This window comes from Corythoichthys intestinalis, chromosome 7 (assembly GCF_030265065.1).
Source record: "Corythoichthys intestinalis isolate RoL2023-P3 chromosome 7, ASM3026506v1, whole genome shotgun sequence".
Taxonomy (NCBI): Eukaryota; Metazoa; Chordata; class Actinopteri; order Syngnathiformes; family Syngnathidae; genus Corythoichthys; species Corythoichthys intestinalis.
Window position 1 is genome coordinate 54,807,230 of NC_080401.1, and position 18,504 is coordinate 54,825,733.

At 40.1% G+C, this 18,504-nt stretch overlaps 1 protein-coding gene across 2 annotated transcripts in view; it reads left to right on the forward strand.

Annotated features, from left to right (window-relative positions):
- Positions 1–311: 311 nt before the first annotated feature.
- nhsa (Nance-Horan syndrome a (congenital cataracts and dental anomalies)) overlaps positions 312–18,504 on the forward strand; it is a 146,922-nt gene continuing 128,729 nt past the window's right edge. For both annotated transcript variants that reach the window (XM_057840126.1, XM_057840127.1), the window contains exon 1: positions 312–772. In XM_057840126.1, coding sequence (XP_057696109.1) covers positions 475–772 — 298 coding nt within the window. In that variant the 5' untranslated portion in view covers positions 312–474. The remainder of the gene's footprint in view (positions 773–18,504) is intronic.

An 18,504-nucleotide genomic window follows, 5' to 3' on the forward strand; every position in this document is an offset into this window, starting at 1 on the left:
CTTATACACTCAAGTCCGATTCAGATCAATATTTTTAGTGTCCATGAAAACAGTACGTCCGATCATTAATAATAATTGATTAGTTAATTAAATTTTGTCCATGTAAACGTAGCCACCAACGGCACAACTCTCGCCGCGCCCTCTTCCTCCGACCTTCTTTTTCGAGTGTCCCTGAATGCACCACACCGCTCCGGTTGTAGCCGATTCCAGCTCCATGCGCTCGATTGAGTCCGTTCCTGGTTTTTCCGCCTTCCCCGCTTTTAGTTTTTAAAAACCACCTCCAGTTACTTTGGAGCTGCGGTGTTGGTGGAAAAAAAAGTCAGGCTGAGGCAGCATCAGAGGCAGATGACCGGAGCGCTTCAGTCCGCTCTCCCCGATGCAAGAAGCACGGGGGGCATTTAAAGCCACGCCGAGCGGATCGCGGCGGACCTCGGCTCGGGGAGCGTCACTTTTGCCGGATTTACGCCAGGCGACATGCCGTTCTTCAAGCGGCTGGTGGAGCCCCGCTCCCTGTGCCGCGTCGAGAGAGAGGAGGAGAGTCAGAACCAGGGCGAGATCGGCTCGCCCTTCCACGACCTGCTGGCCGTCAGCCATGTGGCGCTGGCTCGGACCCTCCGCCAGCTGTCCGACCTGGCCAAGCACGCTTGCTCCGTGTTTGCCGAGCTGGAGGGCGACCTGGCCGCCACCGGGCACAGGCTCCGCGGGCTGCAGCGGAAGGTCGGCCGGCTTCAGGAGACTTGCAGCGAGCTCGACCCTAAACAGGAGCCAGTCCGTGAGTACACGCCTTCTAATACTATAACTACTACTACACTACACCCGATAGGCACTTCTTAAACAGTCTGTCCTAAAAGTCACTTTTTCTTGAGTTGAAAAGTCAGTTGACACACTTTTACTGTTCATTTTTCCTTCATCATTCAACTTTTGACACAGAAGAAATACTTTTCCATCAAATAACACCATCATGATAACTTTAAAATGTCATACAAAAACAATTTTTTTTTGGGGGGGGGGGGGGGGTAGTGTACACAATCATGAATTCCTCATTTTATGATTTTTTAAAAAACTCACTATTCAATCGTTAATATTTATACAATATATATATACATATAATTTTTTTCCCCCCAAAAAATGTTTACGCCTCATTTAATTAATTGTTCATAATTAAATTCAATTACTCATTTTAGGATTTAAAAAATTATTTAATTGTTGTTCATTATAAACTGTATAACTGAAGCCCTTTAGGATTTTTGGAGGATGATTTCACACCATAATAAAAAAAAATCAACATGACTTTACTAAAAAGCATATTCAATATTTTTCAAAATTACTGTAACATGACATACAGTAGAGGTGCAGCAATTAATCTAGTAATGGATGAGCAAATTAATCAACAATTTGGATAACTGACTAATCGTTTAGAACTTTCTCCACATTGAACTTTTTTAAAAATTTTTGTGTGCGTGTGTTCTTTTTTTTATTTTTATTTTTTTGTGTGCGTGTGTGTTCAATGTATTTATTCAGATTTAGCATTGGAAAGAGATACATATACAGTAAAACAAGTTTTTTTTAACTTTTCCCAAAGTATAATAGAGAAAAAAAAAGTATGTATATACAGTATATTTTTTAATAAATGGTTTTTAAGCACTTCAATTGTAATAATTATACATTTTAAACATGTTACTATCCTACCAAATTATTTTTAAACAACAATTAAGTAGAAAAATGCTTGTCTTTATCAAATGCTTCATTGAGTGAGTCCACTTAAATCTGCACAAGCTGCTCACTTACACACAATGAGTTGCCACAGCAACTGTTTAACAACTTAAACAATGATTGACGCAGGTGGAGCTTTAAAGTTTTGGATTTCAAGCGTCTCTGGCAAGATCAAACCTTAACGTCTGTCAATCATTGTTAACTTTAATAAGCATTAAAAAAAATTTGCGATGGACTGAGGGCGTGAAGTTTGAAGCGTGAAGTAGTGAGACATTACTTTTTAACTTTAATTCTTGACTCTATTCTGTTTTTTTTTACATGATGCACAACTCAGATTTTATGTTTAATGTGGAATCATCTAAATGAAACATGCATTTGTTACATGTTTTTATGCATTATAAAAGAGTTATGTCTGAATTTGGGGGGGCTTGGAACGGATTAGGGCATTTAAATGGAAAGTGTGTCACTACTTACAGAATTTTCAGGTTACGAAATTAATTGGTTCTGGAATTATTTTTCTTAAGTATAGGTAAACTATAATTTTTTGGGCTCCCTCTAGTGGCATTCAAAAGAATTTGTGTCTACAATTCGGTTGAACAGTATGCACATAAGGTTTTTTTTTTGTTTGTTTTTTTTTTTTTTTATTATACTTTGGGGACAAAAAGTAAAAATATATGTTTTATATGTATCTGTTTTCAATGCTAAATCTGAATAAATACATTCATTGAACACACACTAAAATGTATTACTACTGCTACTTCATGGTTTCTCCTTTGTCGCGGCGGGTTCTAGTTCACATTAACCACAAAAAAAACGAGGGATCACTGTACACTAATGTAAAGCTGTCAGAACACGAGGGGCGAATGAACAGGACGCTGGGATCCACACATACTGTACACATACAGTAGTGGTCCCTCTTAGCCGATTGGATGCCAGGAATGCTAAGCAATAGCCAATAGCAAAGCAGCTATGAGTATGTTACGTTTAGTCAACTCTGGGAGCTGTGAGTACCAGCCATACTGTATTTTTGCAGCAGGGCCAAGAAGGAAAAGTGGTATTTGGTATGTGGCAAAATTAATTTTGCCATGTGGCATTTTTTTAGAATGTGGCCAAATGCATTTTGGCGTGTGGCACTTTTTTTTGTATGTTGCAAAGCTGATTTTTCCATGTGGCATTATTTCTTTGATATGTGGCGAAATTGATTTTTCCATGTGGCATTTTTTTTTAGTATGTAGCCAAATGGATTTTGGCATGTGGCATTTTTTTGGAGCATGTGGCATTTTTTTTTTTTGGTATGTGGCAAAGTTGATTTTGCCATGTGGCATTATTTTTTTGATATGTGGCAGAATTGATTTTGCCATGTGGCATTTTTTTAGTATGTGGCCAAATGGATTTTGGCATGTGGCTTTTTTTTGGGGGGGGGGGGGGTATGTGGCAAAGTTGATTTTGCCATGTGGCATTTTTTTTGGCATGTGGCAAAATTGATTTTGCCATGTGGCATTTTTTTAGTATGTGGCCAAATGGATTTTGGCATGTGGCATTTTTTTGGGCATGTGGCAAAATTGATTCTGCCATGTGGCAAAATGGTGTGGCATTTTTTTTTTGGTATGTGGCAAAATGGATTTTGGTATGTGTCATTTTTTTTCTGTATATGACCTTTAAGCAGGCCATGCACATCCATGCATTGACGGCTAAGCACATCCAAATTTTCAATTCATTTTAAATGGCAGATAAACATGTGTGGCTGTGATTTTTGACCATACACTTACCATAACAGCACATTGACATTCCACTGGCACCCAAGCAAGGCTATGCCTTTGACGGCTATGCTCGTCCAAATTGTCCATTCGTATTAAATGGCAGAAAAAAATGTGTGGCTGAAGTTTTTTGACCATACACTAACAATGCCACATGGCAAAATCTATTTTTCCAGATAACACAAAATGCCATACGGCAAAATTAATTTTGCAACATACCAAAAAAAAAATGCTACATGGCAAAAAATGCCACATGCCAAAATCCATTTTGCCATATACCAGAAAAAATTCCATCTGGCAAAATCAATTTTGCAACATACCAAAAAAATCCACATGGCAAAAAAAAAATGCCACATGCCAAAATCCATTTCGCCACATACCCCCCAAAAAATGCCATATGGCAAAATCAATTTTGCAACATACCAAAAAAAATGCCACATGCCAAAATACATTTTGCCGCGTACTAAAAAAATACCACATGGCAAAATCTATTTTGCCACATGGCAAAAAAATGCCACATGCCAAAATCCATTTTGCCACATACCCAAAAAATGCCATGTGGCAAAATCAATTTTGCAACATACCAAAAAAAATACAACATGGCAAAATCCATTTTGCCACATGGCAAAAAAAAAAGCCACATGCCAAAAGCCATTTTGCCACATACCAAATACCACTTTTTTTTTTTTTTTTGTTATCGCTGTCTATTTTTGGCTTTCATGTCCTGAAATTTTTGCCTTAAAAAGAGGCAATATTTTCCCATTGAGGCGTGTCTAACCTGAAAATTCTGTGTGTAGAGACGTTCTTAAGTAGAGGGACAACTGTACGATAGCATGTGTCAACATTTAGCCTTTTTGTGTATTTGTGACTACATTCGTTACAAGTAACTCATTGGCTGCCACTGACGGTGTTGGACGTCCAATCAATTATTTTTTTTTATTACAAAAAGTTCATTCGCTTCTCCCTTTTAAAATAAATTGGACATCTATCGCTGTCAATGGCATCAAATGAATTCAAAGTGATTCCTGTAGTAGTGTAACTTTTTCTGGCAGGCCTCTGTTGTTGTAAACAGGTTGAACTCTGCATGGCTGCCAGTTAAGAATTCATGACCCAGATAACACAGCATGTGGCCATGCCTGGCTCTTTTAAAACCAAGACCGTCCCCCCACTAGTGACAGTGAAGGGGTGATGGTAAGGGGGGGAAGGCAATGTTAAGAGAAAGGGTATTAATGTATGGTCAAGCCCACACGCACACAGCAGGACGCTTTCAGTCTTTAGAAGTCACGTTTGTCCGGGAACTTGTTGGGTCCTGAACGTCTCGTGAGGACCACCTGTACCCCCGTTTGAAAGGTTGTCTTTCCAGAGGTGGCAAAAGTGCTCGCACAAAAGCGCAGATTCCTAGAAGTAAGAAAGAATGTGCTTTGCAAACATCCGAAAAGTGCTTTGAACGTCCGAAGCTGAAGAATGAAGTGCGGAAAAGCCCACTTGAGTTGGACAAGCCCCCGCATGCCCCTCGAAGACCCTTTCAGAAACCTTTCTTCCACTGCCTCAAGGTGTATATGTGAGCGTTTTGACTAAATCTGGTACAAAATAATTCAATTCGAGCCGTTTCGTAGTTCACGCAAGACATTTTTCATCTTTTGGATTCCACAGACTAGCAATCGGGGAGCAAAGTTGCCCCCTAGGGGTGAAGACTTGTACTTTTCTTTAACGTCTGATGTTAATATTTTGTGCCATGTTGTATTGAAAACAATTGGCACCCAGTGGCGTAGCTAGGGTGTCTTAGGGCTGCGTGCATGAAATCCTTGGGGCCCCCAGCCCACCCATGTACATCGCAACAATTTGTTTGCACGCATTAATGCACATTAAAGGCATTTATAAGGCCATATCAAAAGAATATTAAATTTGGTTGACATTTTAAACGAAAAACATTTATTTGTACTCGAAAAAGCAATTTCTGGAGAAATTTCAATGGTAGCTTTGCTGTGATGGTTGGTATAACGGGTCACCTTCTGTTGGTTTTGAGGCAACTTGGACTTCCTGCAGATATCGGGTCACTTCCTGTTGATTTGGGGGCATTTCAGGTTCACTTCTTATTCATATTGGGTAACTTCCTGTTGATATGGAGGTATTTTTGGTTCACTACCCGCACATATTGGGTCACTTCCTATTGATTTTGAGGCATTCCAGGGTCACTTCCTGATAATCTAAGGGTATTTTGGTTTCATATCTCATAAATATTGGGTTACTTCCTGTTGACTTGGAGGGTATTTCAGGGTCACTTCCTGTTGATTTTGAGGCATTCAAGGGTCACGTCCAGTAGATATCGGGTCACTTTCTGTTGATTTGGGGGGCATTTCAGGGTCACTTCCTTTTGATTGATTTTGGGTTCACTTCCCGTACATATCGGGTCACTTCCTCTTGATTATGGGGCATTTTGGGTTCACTTCCTGTTCATTTTGGGGCATTTCGGGTTCACTTCCTGTTCACTTTGGGTCACTTCTAGTTGATTTTAAGGCATTCCAGGGTCACTTACTGTTGATTTGGGGGCATTTTGGGTTCATTTTTCTTACATATTGGGTCACTTCCTGTTGATTTTGAAACATTCCAGGGTCACTACCTGTAGATTTGGGTCACTTCGGCTGTGGCGCATTTGGTAGCTTGAGTTGTCTTGGGACCAAAAGGTCAGCGGTTCGATTCCCAGCTACGACTGCCCACTGTCAAAGTGCCCTTGGGCAAGTCACTGAACCCTAACTTGCATAGCAGCACCATTGGTGTGTGTATGTGTGCGTGAAAGGGTGAATGTGTGCTAATGTAAAGCGCTATGGGCATTGTAACAATGTAGACAAATGCGCTATGTAAGTACTCTCCGTTTACCACTTCCATTGGATTTTGAGTCATTCCAGGGTCACTTCCTGCAGCTATCGGGTCACTTCCATTTGATTTGGGGGCATTTCAGGGTCACGCTGTTCATATTGGGACATGTCCTGTTGATTTTGAGGCCTTTTGGGTTCACTTCCCGTACATATCGGGTCACTGTCAAGCTGCTGCTACTTCATTTCTATCCACACATATTCTATGTGCAATACTATTTACGTGCAATATTCCAATGCCTTCACTGTCAAACTGCTGCTACTTCACTGCGATTATTTGTGCACTGCCTGTACATAGGACTACCTCATACACATTTAATATGTGTTTAGAGTTTATACTTTTGTACTTGCAAGTCACTTTTGAGATTTTTACTTGTCCTGCACTGTAAAGGGAGATGCTTCACAATTTCTTTGTACTACTGTATAATGACAATAAAGGGCTATTCTATTCTATTCTATTCTATTCTATTCTATTCTATTCTATTCTATTTTTGAGACATTCCATGGTCACTTGTTGTTGATTTTGAGGCATTCCAGGGTCACTTCCTATTGATCTGGGCCATTTTGGGTTCACTTCCCATACATATCGGGTCACTTCCTATTGATTTTTTCTATTCTATTCTATTCTATTCTATTCTATTCTATTCTATTCTATTCTATTCTATTCTATTCTATTCTATTCTGAGACACTCCACGGTCACTTGCTGTTGATTTTGTGGCATTCCAGGGTCACTTCCTATTGATCTGGGCCATTTTGGGTTCACTTCCCATACATATCGGGTCACTTCCTATTGATTTTGAGGCATTCCAGGGGCAGTTGCGGTAGATATCGGGTCACTTCCTGTTGATTTGGGGGCATTCCAGGGTCACATCTGTTCATACTGGGTCACTTCCTGTTGATTTGGGGGGGGCATTTCAGGGTCACGTCCTGTTGATTTGGGGGCATTTCAGGGTCACACCCTGTTCATATTGGGTTACTTCCTGTTGACTTGGAGGGTATTTCAGGGTCGTTTCCTGTTGATATTGAGTTAATTGGGTTGGAAGTCAATAGGATTGAATGGCATTTTTATGCTTTTGAAATAAATGCTAAATAGGCCAATAGAAATCAATGAGAAATTTTGGCCATTAGAAATGAATGGGTAAGTTTTTGGCAAATTTTGAACGAACTGTTATTAGCAAAAACTGAATAGCTCTTTAATTCCCCTTAGCATCTGGAATTTTTCAAATTTATAAATTATGTGATTTGGACAACGTCACATGCGAATTACAGTCGTTTGGGTGTATGAACAGTGTTGTCGGTCAAACCGTTTTGGTTGGATGGCGCGCTGAAGAAATGCCATTGAAAAAAATATGGAATAATATAGCTGGTAGCTTTTGCATTACATGCAAAGTTACCATCAATAAATGAATGTAAAATAAAATAACTTACACACTTAAAGTTACAACACTTAAGTTTCACTATTCACAAAATACGTCCAACATCAGGTTGCTACGGCAGAGGGGGCGGAGCTACACAAGGAGGGTTTACGACTGCGGTGTTATTTCAAATAGCCAATTTTTGTTGTTTCTGTTGTTTTTGTTGGAGTTTTTGTAGTGTTTGGGGGGGCCCTTTATTTAGGTAGGCCCACAAGCAACTGCCTGGTCTGCCTGTCTGCTAGGCCCGCCCTGTTGGCACCTATAAATGAGCAACATTTTGTATTAACAAATTGGGGTATGATGTTGACACAATAGTAATGTACTAGGCCACACCCCTTAAAGGTACAGAGATGGTTGCTGACTTTATTGTTACCGTGAGTAAAAAATGCCAATAAATCAGGTAATCAGGATTAAAAAGTCCATCACAACAAAACCAAAATGTATTTTGAAAAGATTTAAGTACGTCCGTGGCAGCAAAAGGCTAAATCTCCGTGCCACATGTTGTCGTATACTTGCGAGCTAAGCAGATAAACGCCTGCAAAAAGTCAACTAATTAACCTTAATAGTTCTTTTGGCATTAATGGTGTCGGGTGGGGGTGGGAAAGTGTCCTTAAACAACAGAGCCAGGCCTCATCTGCATGACAATCGGTGTAAATAAGGCCACGAGGTTGTGGGAGGGGTGCTATAATATCTAAAATAAAAAATAAAAAAAAAAAACAATGAAGGAGGACATATTTGTCATTTTTGACTATGAAATGGTGATCATGTCAAAAATGGAAATGACTGCACTAAATGTTGTTTTACATGTAGGAAACGGATTTGACACTCAAATCTGGCTGTTTTTTTTTTAAAAAACAATTTCATAGTTATTCCACTTCAATCAATGCATCAGGTAAACCCGAGTTTTTTCCAGCAATTCTGCTAGTGACATCACAACCAGAATTGATGATCGTGTCTAGCTTTCTAGCGCTACACGAGCTAGTACATGTTGACAGAATGACAGAAATGTCATGCGGCAAGAAGATAATAGAATCTAAATCTAATAAATCTAATTTGGCTTTAATTTCATTATTAAGCCTTTTCTGTCGCTTTTTGGGATGGATTTTTACTCCAAAATATGCTCTGCAATCATTTTAAAGTCACTTGGTGAAGTATTTCATAGCATCTTTAACTCATTGGATGTCTTTGTTGGCGCGACACGCCCAAAAGATTTGGCAGTGAATGAGCGAACGTTCCGTCGTGCTCCTCAAATGGCATAATAACTTCTCCGCGCCTGGCGTTTGTCCCGTCAGACACGTGTTTGGACAGCAAAGCGGAAGTCGCGTTGGCCAGACGGCTACGAGGCCGTCCGTCTCTGGTTTTCAGTTACGCGGCTGGCAGCTCGGCGCATTCCTATCGCCGACAGCTTCTCAACTGAAGCCCAAAGAAGATTTTTAAAATTTCCAACTAAGTGCTCTTTCTGTCATTGTGATCGATCAAAACATAACAATCGAACAAGTAAAGTCAACACAACGTCAATTTTTGTAAGTATTTAAAAAATACAGTATGGCAAAAAAATAACCTTTGAAGCAGGGCTGCATCATATGGCAAAAAAAAAGGAACATGATTTTTGCAAGTACACGTAGTACAAGAACACGCAAGTAAACATACTCGTAGTACAAGTATATGGCAGAAAACACATACAAGACTGAAAAAGCAGTTTCTCCTCTTGCACTCCTCTTTAAAAGAAACTGCTGTATTTTAGGCCAAAACAACTGTTGTGTTTGATAGAACAATATGTCTAGATGCTGCCATAGCAGATTCATGGCGCATTAAGCCCCCGAACTATTTTTAATTTGTCCGTTTTACTCCTGAAAACCCCCGTTTACAGACGTCGCGCAACCGCTTTTGTTTCAACCCAGCCATAAAACGAAAGTAATTATATTAATTAAAATGTCTGTCGTTTTTAGCTTAGAATCATTCATTGATGTCTCATATTTAAAAAAAAAAAAAAGACTTTTAAAAATTATTCACTCGCATTTTTTAAACTTTTCAACAAATTATGTCCCAATGACAAAAATGGCGTCTGTAAAAAAGTCACGGATATGTACCTCATAACTATCGCTTAATTGTATATATATTTTTTTGGTGTTGGTGTTATACTACTGTCGCATTTTCTCCGATATGTTAGATGATAAATAATCGATCCAAACAAAGAAAAATTGGAAAAAAAAGTTTAAAAGGGTAAATGTATGAAAAAGAAAATTTCGACCACTCCTTGATGTCTGCGATATCTGCATTGCGACCCTTGTTATATTCAGTGTTGGGCATGTTACTTTAAAAAAGTAATTAGTTACATTACTCACTACTTCTTCCAAAAAGTAACTGAGTTAGTAACTGAATTACTCTATAGTAAAAGTAACTAGTTACCAGGGAAAGTAACTATTTCCGTTACTTTAAAAAGAACTTGTTGTATGTCAAAGAATTTGAAATTTTCTGAGCAGTATTCGAGTCAGTGGAATAGAGAAGAACAGACAGGTAGTTAAACTTGTTAGGTGCTTCAGCAGATTTGAATTGCTTACCACAGATGTCGACAAAAGCTTTGCCCCAGGACATAAATTACACATTACATGCAGGTTCTTTCCTTTAATTTCGACAAACTTGAAATAGTGTCTATATCTCCACCTCTTAAAGGACAATTTTTCTTCTGAATGCTCTGCTATCCCGACCCTGTGCATCTGTTTTGCGTGTGTGTGTTTGCCGCACGCGCTGTTCCGGTTTGCTTGTGAAATCACCGGCTCTGATTGGCTTACCACGACACATGACTCTAACCCTCAGCCAATCACAATCACTTCCATCGCATCTCTCGAGGGGCTGCATTTAGGTAGGCTCGTTTCCCGACAATTCACGTCACCTTCAAAGCGCCTGCCGTCCTCAAGATGGAAGCAGAATTATTGCTGGCTGACAGTTGGAGATGGGAACGAGGCTAGCATCAGGTGTAGCAAACACAGAAACGTTACCAAACTTTGGAAAGCATTGTCTAATTGAATGAGCAGAGACAAACAGCTTGGAGTCAGAAGTACGTGCGCTATTCTCGAACCTGAACGCACCCCAAGTCTTGGATGACAAATCAACAGAGCAGAGAGTCGACTCGACACGGCTGGTAGTTTCTTCAATTTATTCAGAGTAAGTAACGCACCGCTTTTGACCGTCAGTAACGGTAACGGCGTTGTAACGGCGGAAAAAGTAATTAGTTAGATTACCCCGTTACTGAAAAAAATAACGGCGTTATTTATAACGGCGTTACTCCCAACGCTGGTTATATTACCATGTCTCACCCATAAAATCCAGCTGTGGCCATTCACAGCTGTCTCTAGACACTCAGTGATCCATGCGACATGGAGTTTTTGGATCGAAACAAGGTAAGTACGTGATAATATCTCGTTAAAGTCATGGCGTCTGTGATTCTGCTCTCGCACCCCCAGATAGGATTTTGCTGTTTGAAAAAACATTTGGAAAAAAAAAAAAGCCCTCTGTTCAAATTTTTTCTTCCCCAGAAAATTTAGATTTGAAACTTTCCAAGATGTATCACACATGCAAATCGGACAATTTTGAAATTTGGCCAATTGGGGGTCTGAGAGCGGAACTTCAAGTCACCTGAGTGTTTTCCGTCATATGCAGGTACGGGTATTTGTAGTACAAGTACACATAAGATAATACTCTTTTAGTGGTAGTACATGTGTTTGTAGTAAAAGTACATACAAGTACACGTTTGTAGTACAAGTACATACAAGTACACGTGTTTGTAGTACAAGTACACACAAGTACACGTGTTTGTACTACAAGTACATGCAAGTACAGGGGCTTGTTTTACAAGTACACTCAAGTATACACTCACCGGCCACTTTATTAGGTACACCATGCTAGTAACGGGTTGGACCCCCTTTTGCCTTCAGAACTGCCTCAAATCTTCGTGGCATAGATTCAACAAGGTGCTGGAAGCATTCCTCAGAGAGTTTGGTCCATATTGACATGATGGCATCACACAGTTGATGCAGATTTGTCAGCTGCACATCCATGATGCGAATCTCCCGTTCCACCACATCCCAAAGATGCTTTATTGGATTGAGATCTGGTGACTGTGGAAGCCATTTGAGTACAGTGAACTCATTGTCATGTTCAAGAAACCAGTCTGAGATGATTCCAGCTTTATGACATGGCGCATTATCCTGCTGAAAGTAGCCATCAGAAGTTGGGTACATTGTGGTCATAAAGGGATGGACATGGTCAGTAGGGTGTGTCAAGAAATAAAAAGTTGAGAAATGAGAGGGGGCCCTGTGTTTTCAAGTTGTCTTATGATATAATTGATCATAATCAAAAGCAAAAAAATAGTTTTGACTTTATTTACCTACCCCCTTTTTTGATTGAAAAAACAGCATTTTTTGGGCGTTTTTGCATTTTTTGACCATTTCCGCCTAAACCCTGTTTTTTCAGATATGTAATTTTTTATGCAATATTTATCATCTCCATTTAAAACCAGATATTTAATACAGTTGAAAATGATCCCTTTGAAAATAAAAAAAATGGTCCTTTTAAAAATTAAACTTATTTAGTTTCCAATAAAACTTTTACTCTTCTAACATGCCAAGACATGCTGCCGGCCATCACAGATCATTAAGAGAACACTTTGTACCCGAACATATTTGAATTGAAGTGTTGAACCTTTTTATTGATAACTCCTATTGAGATGGGTCCCAAGACCAGGCATGAGGCTGGTATTAGTCTGGCTGATGTGACAGGTCCAGGAGAACCGATGATACAAACTGAGCTCCCTACCCTCCGGGGTGTCCTGAGGCATGGCATCTACCTGCAGCAAAAGAGGCTGTTGGAGGATGGGGTGGATAGGAGGAACTACAGCATCAACCAGCTGGTCAAGCATGTCAGGGTGGAGTTGGTGGGCTGTTGGCAGAGGGCAAATGCTCAATTCAGTCCTCCGGTCACCATAACAGACAAGTCCATAGAACGGAAAATCCAGGTGGCCTGGACTGTTCTGGAAAACTTCGCCTGGAACAGAGGGGGCATGAATTGGTCACCAGGATTGCCTCTGAGTGAGCAAACCATGCAGAGGACCGGACAGTCGGCTTGACGGTCAACTGCACCACCTTGGGCTGGGTGCGGAGGCAGGACAGCTCAAACAGGACATTCCTTGGACCATCCACCCAGCTGTTGTTGACCTTTACTTGGAACCAGCAGGGGAAGTACACATTAATTATGAAGGAGACCATCTCCTTCAGTCTAGCTAGGAGCTTGCCTTTAAATCCATGACTGCGGCACCACCAGTCACAGAACAGGTTAGCTGTGGTGAGCCACCGGCTGTGTCCGGTCTTGCCAACTGTCAGTGCAGCAAGATCATTGTCCATCTTGCCACTTCTGATATCTTTGGTGATCCTGTATCCATAGTGCTGGTCTGAGGAGAGGTCTTTCTCCTGGCTAGACCGAAGGACATTGTCTCCTTCATAATTAATGTGTACTTCCCCTGCTCATTTCTCAACTTTTTATTTCTTGACACACCCTAATGGTCAGCAACAGGCTGTGGCGTTCCAACGATGATCAATTGGTACCAAGGGCCCAAAGAGTGCCAAGAAAATATTCCCCACACATTACACCACCACCACCAGCCTGAACCGTTGATACAAGGCAGGATGGATCCATGCTTTCATGTTGCTGACGCCAAATTCTGACCCTACCATCCGAATGTCGCAGCAGAAATTGAGACTCATCAGACCGGGCAACGTTTTTCCAATCTTCTATTGTCTAATTTTGATGAGCTTGTGCAAATTGTAGCCTCAGTTTCTTGTTCTTAGCTGAAAGGAGTGGCACCCGGCGTGGTCTTCTGCTGCTGTAGCTCATCTGCCTTAAAGTTCGACATACTGTGTGTTCAGAGATGCTCATCTACCTACCTTGGTTGTAACGGGTGGTTATTTGAGTCACTGTTGCCTTTCTATCAGCTCGAACCAGTCTGGTCAATCTCCTCTGACCTCTGGCATCAACAAGGCATTTCCGCCCACAGAACTGCCGGTCACTGGATATCTTTTCTTTTTTGGACAATTCTCTGTAAACCCTAGAGATGGTTGTGCGTGAAAATCCCAGTAGATCAGCAGTTTCTGAAATACTCAGACCAGCCCTTCTGGCACCAACAACCATGCCACGTTCAAAGTCACTCAAATCACCTTTCTTCCCCATACTGATGCTCAGTTTGAACTGCAGGAGATTGTCTTAAACCATGTCTACATGCCTAAATGCACTGAGTTGCCGCCATGTGATTGGCTGATTAGAAATTAAGTGTTAACGAGCAGTTGGACAGGTGTACCTAAATAAGTGGCCGGTGAGTGTATATGCATATCCTTATCTTATTTCTGCAACCTTAGTTTACGAAGCCTAAAGAGCTCTGCCAACCTGGACAAAGACAAAAAAAACTATCTCATAATTGGCTGATTGGTAGAGGGCGGAGCAGCCGTTTTAAACACAGAATCAAAACAATAACAGCTACCACTAAATATTGATTCTTGACATGGGAAAATCTGGGTTTAACCATTGAGAACCAATGGCATTTTACATTTGCTGGGATACGCTAATGTATTTTAATGTTGTACTTGGAGTGTTGCTCATTTTTTGCGGTGGTCCTTGAGTGATCATTACTTGAGGTTTTGTTTGACTTTTGAGGTCAGGCAGCGAATTTAGGTTGTCGTTCAGCTGTAGCGCCTGTTGCGTAACATCCATTTTTCCATTGGTGCTTCATTTAAACCGACGCGGACGAGGAGTTAGCCTAGAAAACGCACATTAGCCACGCTTGCCTTTTTTTCACATTTGATTGATTTAGCTTGGCTGTTTAGTTGGTAACGTGACACGCTTGTGGGCACTCATTGAACTGATTGGCTGCCACAGACAGAAATAGACGTCCAATCCATTTCAGCGCTTCAAATAAAAAAGGATTGGACGTCTAGCGCCGTCAATAGTTCAGAAAGCATTAACAGCCAGTCCTGCCTGTTTTAAATATATTGGACGGCTATTGTTGTCAGTGGGATACTTGTGGTCCATAATCAAAGTTTAAAATAATATTAAAATTAGGGCTGTCAAAATTATCGCGTTAACAGGCGGCAATTAATTTTTTTAATTAATTTTTGACATCAACAATGGCGGGCTACTAGTTTATTTTTTGATTGAAAATTTTACAAATTTTATTAAAACGAAAACATGAAGAGGGGTTTTGATATAAAATTTCTATAACTTGTCTTTTAAGAACTACAAGTCTTTCTATCCATGGATCGCTTTAACAGAATGTTAATAATGGTAATACCATTTTGTTGATTTATTGTTATAATAAAGAAATACAGTACTGATGTACCGTATGTTGAATGTATATATCCATCATGTCTTATCTTTCCATTCCAACAATAATTTACAGAAAAATATGGCATATTTTATAGATGGTTTGAATTGCGATTAATTGCGATTAATTAATTTTTAAGCTGTAATTAACTCGATTAAAAATTTTAATGGTTTGACACCCCTAGTTAAAATACAAAATAATAACATAGTATTAGATGATATATACAGTGATTTTCAGACTAGAAGCTGCTCCTTTTTTAATTGCAACCAATGCTTTAGTAGTAGATATTATCATATTTATTCATTTTTTAATTTTTAAACGTGTGTCTTTTTATTTTTTTAAATTACATTTAAAATAAAAATATTTTTTTAAAAACTGCATTTATTCTCTTTATCTATTTAAAATAGGTATTCATTATTAAATATCTATTTAATTTGTTCAAATTAATATTTTATTAATTTATAATTTCATTTATTTGTTTAAAAAAACAGAGACAATTCATGATTAAAAGACCTGTCGTGCGCATTTGTCCACATATGGCACTTGTACTATACAAAATGTTAATATTGTAGTCAACATGATCCAAAATGTGATGTCCATATATGTTTTTAAATGACCAAAAACAGTCACTTGCCCTGTAAATGTCAGATACGGGCGTGAAATATGAATCGAGCGCTCGGATGTGGGCTGTAAATGTGTTCACGGTATATGTTTCAGTAATGGGACACTACAAAAAGCTGCCGGCGTCACACAAAGGCAGGCAGAGCGAAGGCGCCCTTTGGATAGCGCGTTGATTACGACATCTAACGAGCTGTTTCTCTTTCATTACGGGAGGCATATTTCTACAGGTCTGGACAACCTGCCATTGATACTGTATAGTGGCCCTGCTAATTAGAGAGAACGTTTCAAAGACTTCTTTCTTCTGAGCCGAGATATGTGTTTTGAAAATTCCACTGATGTCATCTTTACTTCCTTAGGGATTATACGCAACTGTCTGACTGTGCACTTTCTGTTTGTTAGACTGTAAAGTTGTTGGGGTTGTCTAAAGTATTGGAATGTATCGAACTGTTGATACTGAAATGTTGCATCCGGATACGATATTTGAGATGGCAAAAGTATCATTTATTTTCATGGGGTGAACTTCATTTTACAGTGCAGGTAGTCCCTGGGTTGCAAAGGAGTTCCGTTCCTACGCTAGGGACGTAAACCGAATTTCCGCGTAGGTCGGAATCAACCCTTTAACTCAGGAGTGTCCAAACGTTTTGCAAAGGGGGCCAGATTTGGTGTGGTAAAAATGTCGGGGGCCGAACTTGGCTGACGTCCTTTACGTAGAACAATATAGTTGAGCAAATTTTAGCAAGCCATTCTGTGTGTCGCATTTGCTTTATTATTTTCTTTAATTGATCATTTCAACAATCTTGCAACTAGCCTTTGTGGCATTCTCTTTCAACTCTCGGGCTCTTGCGAAATACTGCTGCTGTGAAACTGAACTAGCTTCAAGTTGCTTCAATTTCTCGCTGCGAATCTTCGCTGTAATCTTGTCGTACATGTCAGCGTGCCTTGTTAGGTAATATCGCCTCACATTGAACTCTTTATAAACAGCGACTGTCTCTTTGCAAATGAAGCGGACACAGTTGTTGCGTATTTTAGTGAAGAAATAGTCCAATTTCCACCTATCTTTTGAAGCGTCGGCCGTCGCAGTTGACTTCCTTTTTTTTGTTGATTGTCACCATTTTACAAAATTGGAAGTAAAGGGTCACGGGGTATTGTTGCTTAGTGGGTAAATGAGGAGCAGCATTTAGTGTGTAAGCTACTTGACATGCTGGTAGTAGTACTGCTGACCAATTTATTAAGTCTGTGTGCGGGCCAGACGTTATTGATTTTATTTAGGGGTGCACGATATCCATTTTATGAAACCGATATGGATAACTTCCTGCTCCTCAAGGCCGATACCGATACGATAACCGATAATATATATATATATGTGTGTATATATATGTATATATATATATCATTTTTCAATGTATATTCACCTGAGATTTTGAACACCTGTAGGTCAAAAATACTAGTGGTTGATTCAGCTTAGATTTGCTTTTGACCGAACCAGAATTTTCATGATGACATGAACATTATTGTAATGAACAAAACAAAGTCAGTAACAAAACTTTGCATACTGGAAAAATAGGAGTGGAAACAAACGCACAAATCCCAATCAGACACCGTGCCAAAAATATTATTAATAGGGCCGATAATATATTATGTTATCGGACTTATTGGGATGACGTCATAATTTCTATTATCGGACCGATAATTATTGGACCGATAATTACCGTGCACCTCTAATTTTATGACAGAGGCTGGGGGCTGGATGAAATTTGACCATGGGCCACATTTGGCCCCCGGGCCGGACTTTGGACATGTCTGCTTTAACTCATTAACTCCCAGCCATTTTCACCAGTGCAACCCCCTTCGCTCCCGGCTGTTTTACTGGTTTTAGACTGATTTTGCAAGGCCCACAGAAAATTCTGTTCTATTGCTATAAAAACATGGAACCCACCAAAACAAAGATTAAACTCTGTTCTTTCAGCAGTAAAAAAAAAAGTAAGTTCATATCTTTTTCCATTCTTTAGAAATCAGCATTAGAAAATGCGTAGCTTAGTTTGAGCAATTTTCCAATTTCTGATGAAAAAACAGAAATGGACCTTTTTTATAAAAGCATACATTGCAAACATAACTTTGACTTTAACACAGTAATTTTTTGCTTTGTGACATCCCAAACATCTGAATAATGTTTTTCTTATACAAAATAACATAAACAACAAGACAAATAGAGCTTTTGATAGCAAAGTAACAATTTATTTACGCATAACTAAACTGTTGAACTGAGAGATGACGCTGCTGTGGCAGCGACAGGCGGGGTAAACTTTTCCCTCATCGCCGCCTGTCTCATCAAGATGGATTTTTATGAGTCTTTCTTTTGTGGTGACCACTGCCTCGTGGGGAACTTGTGTCCCTGGGGGGGAACTGGTTTGGCCGCGGGACACTGGAGGGTGCGGGGGAGGCCTCTACGCCTCTACTCGGCAAGCAGCACGGACTCAATGGCATCGTCCGCTGCACTGGTGGTCCCGGTCATTCTGCTCGGTTGTCCAGCACCTGGCATCCTGGGCGTCCTCCCGGTTGTTCTGCTTGGTCGTCCGCTGGCGCCCCGGCCGTGCGGCCCGGCCGTTCGTTCTGTTGAATCAGGTTGCGGGTCTTACCAAATGCGCTACTGCCCTCCAGTGGCCAGTTTTATTGCTTTATAATGGATTTTCAGAATTGTGCTTTGGAGCTAAGTTGCATCAGAACCTAGAGATGTCTCTTGTAAAAAAAAAAAAAA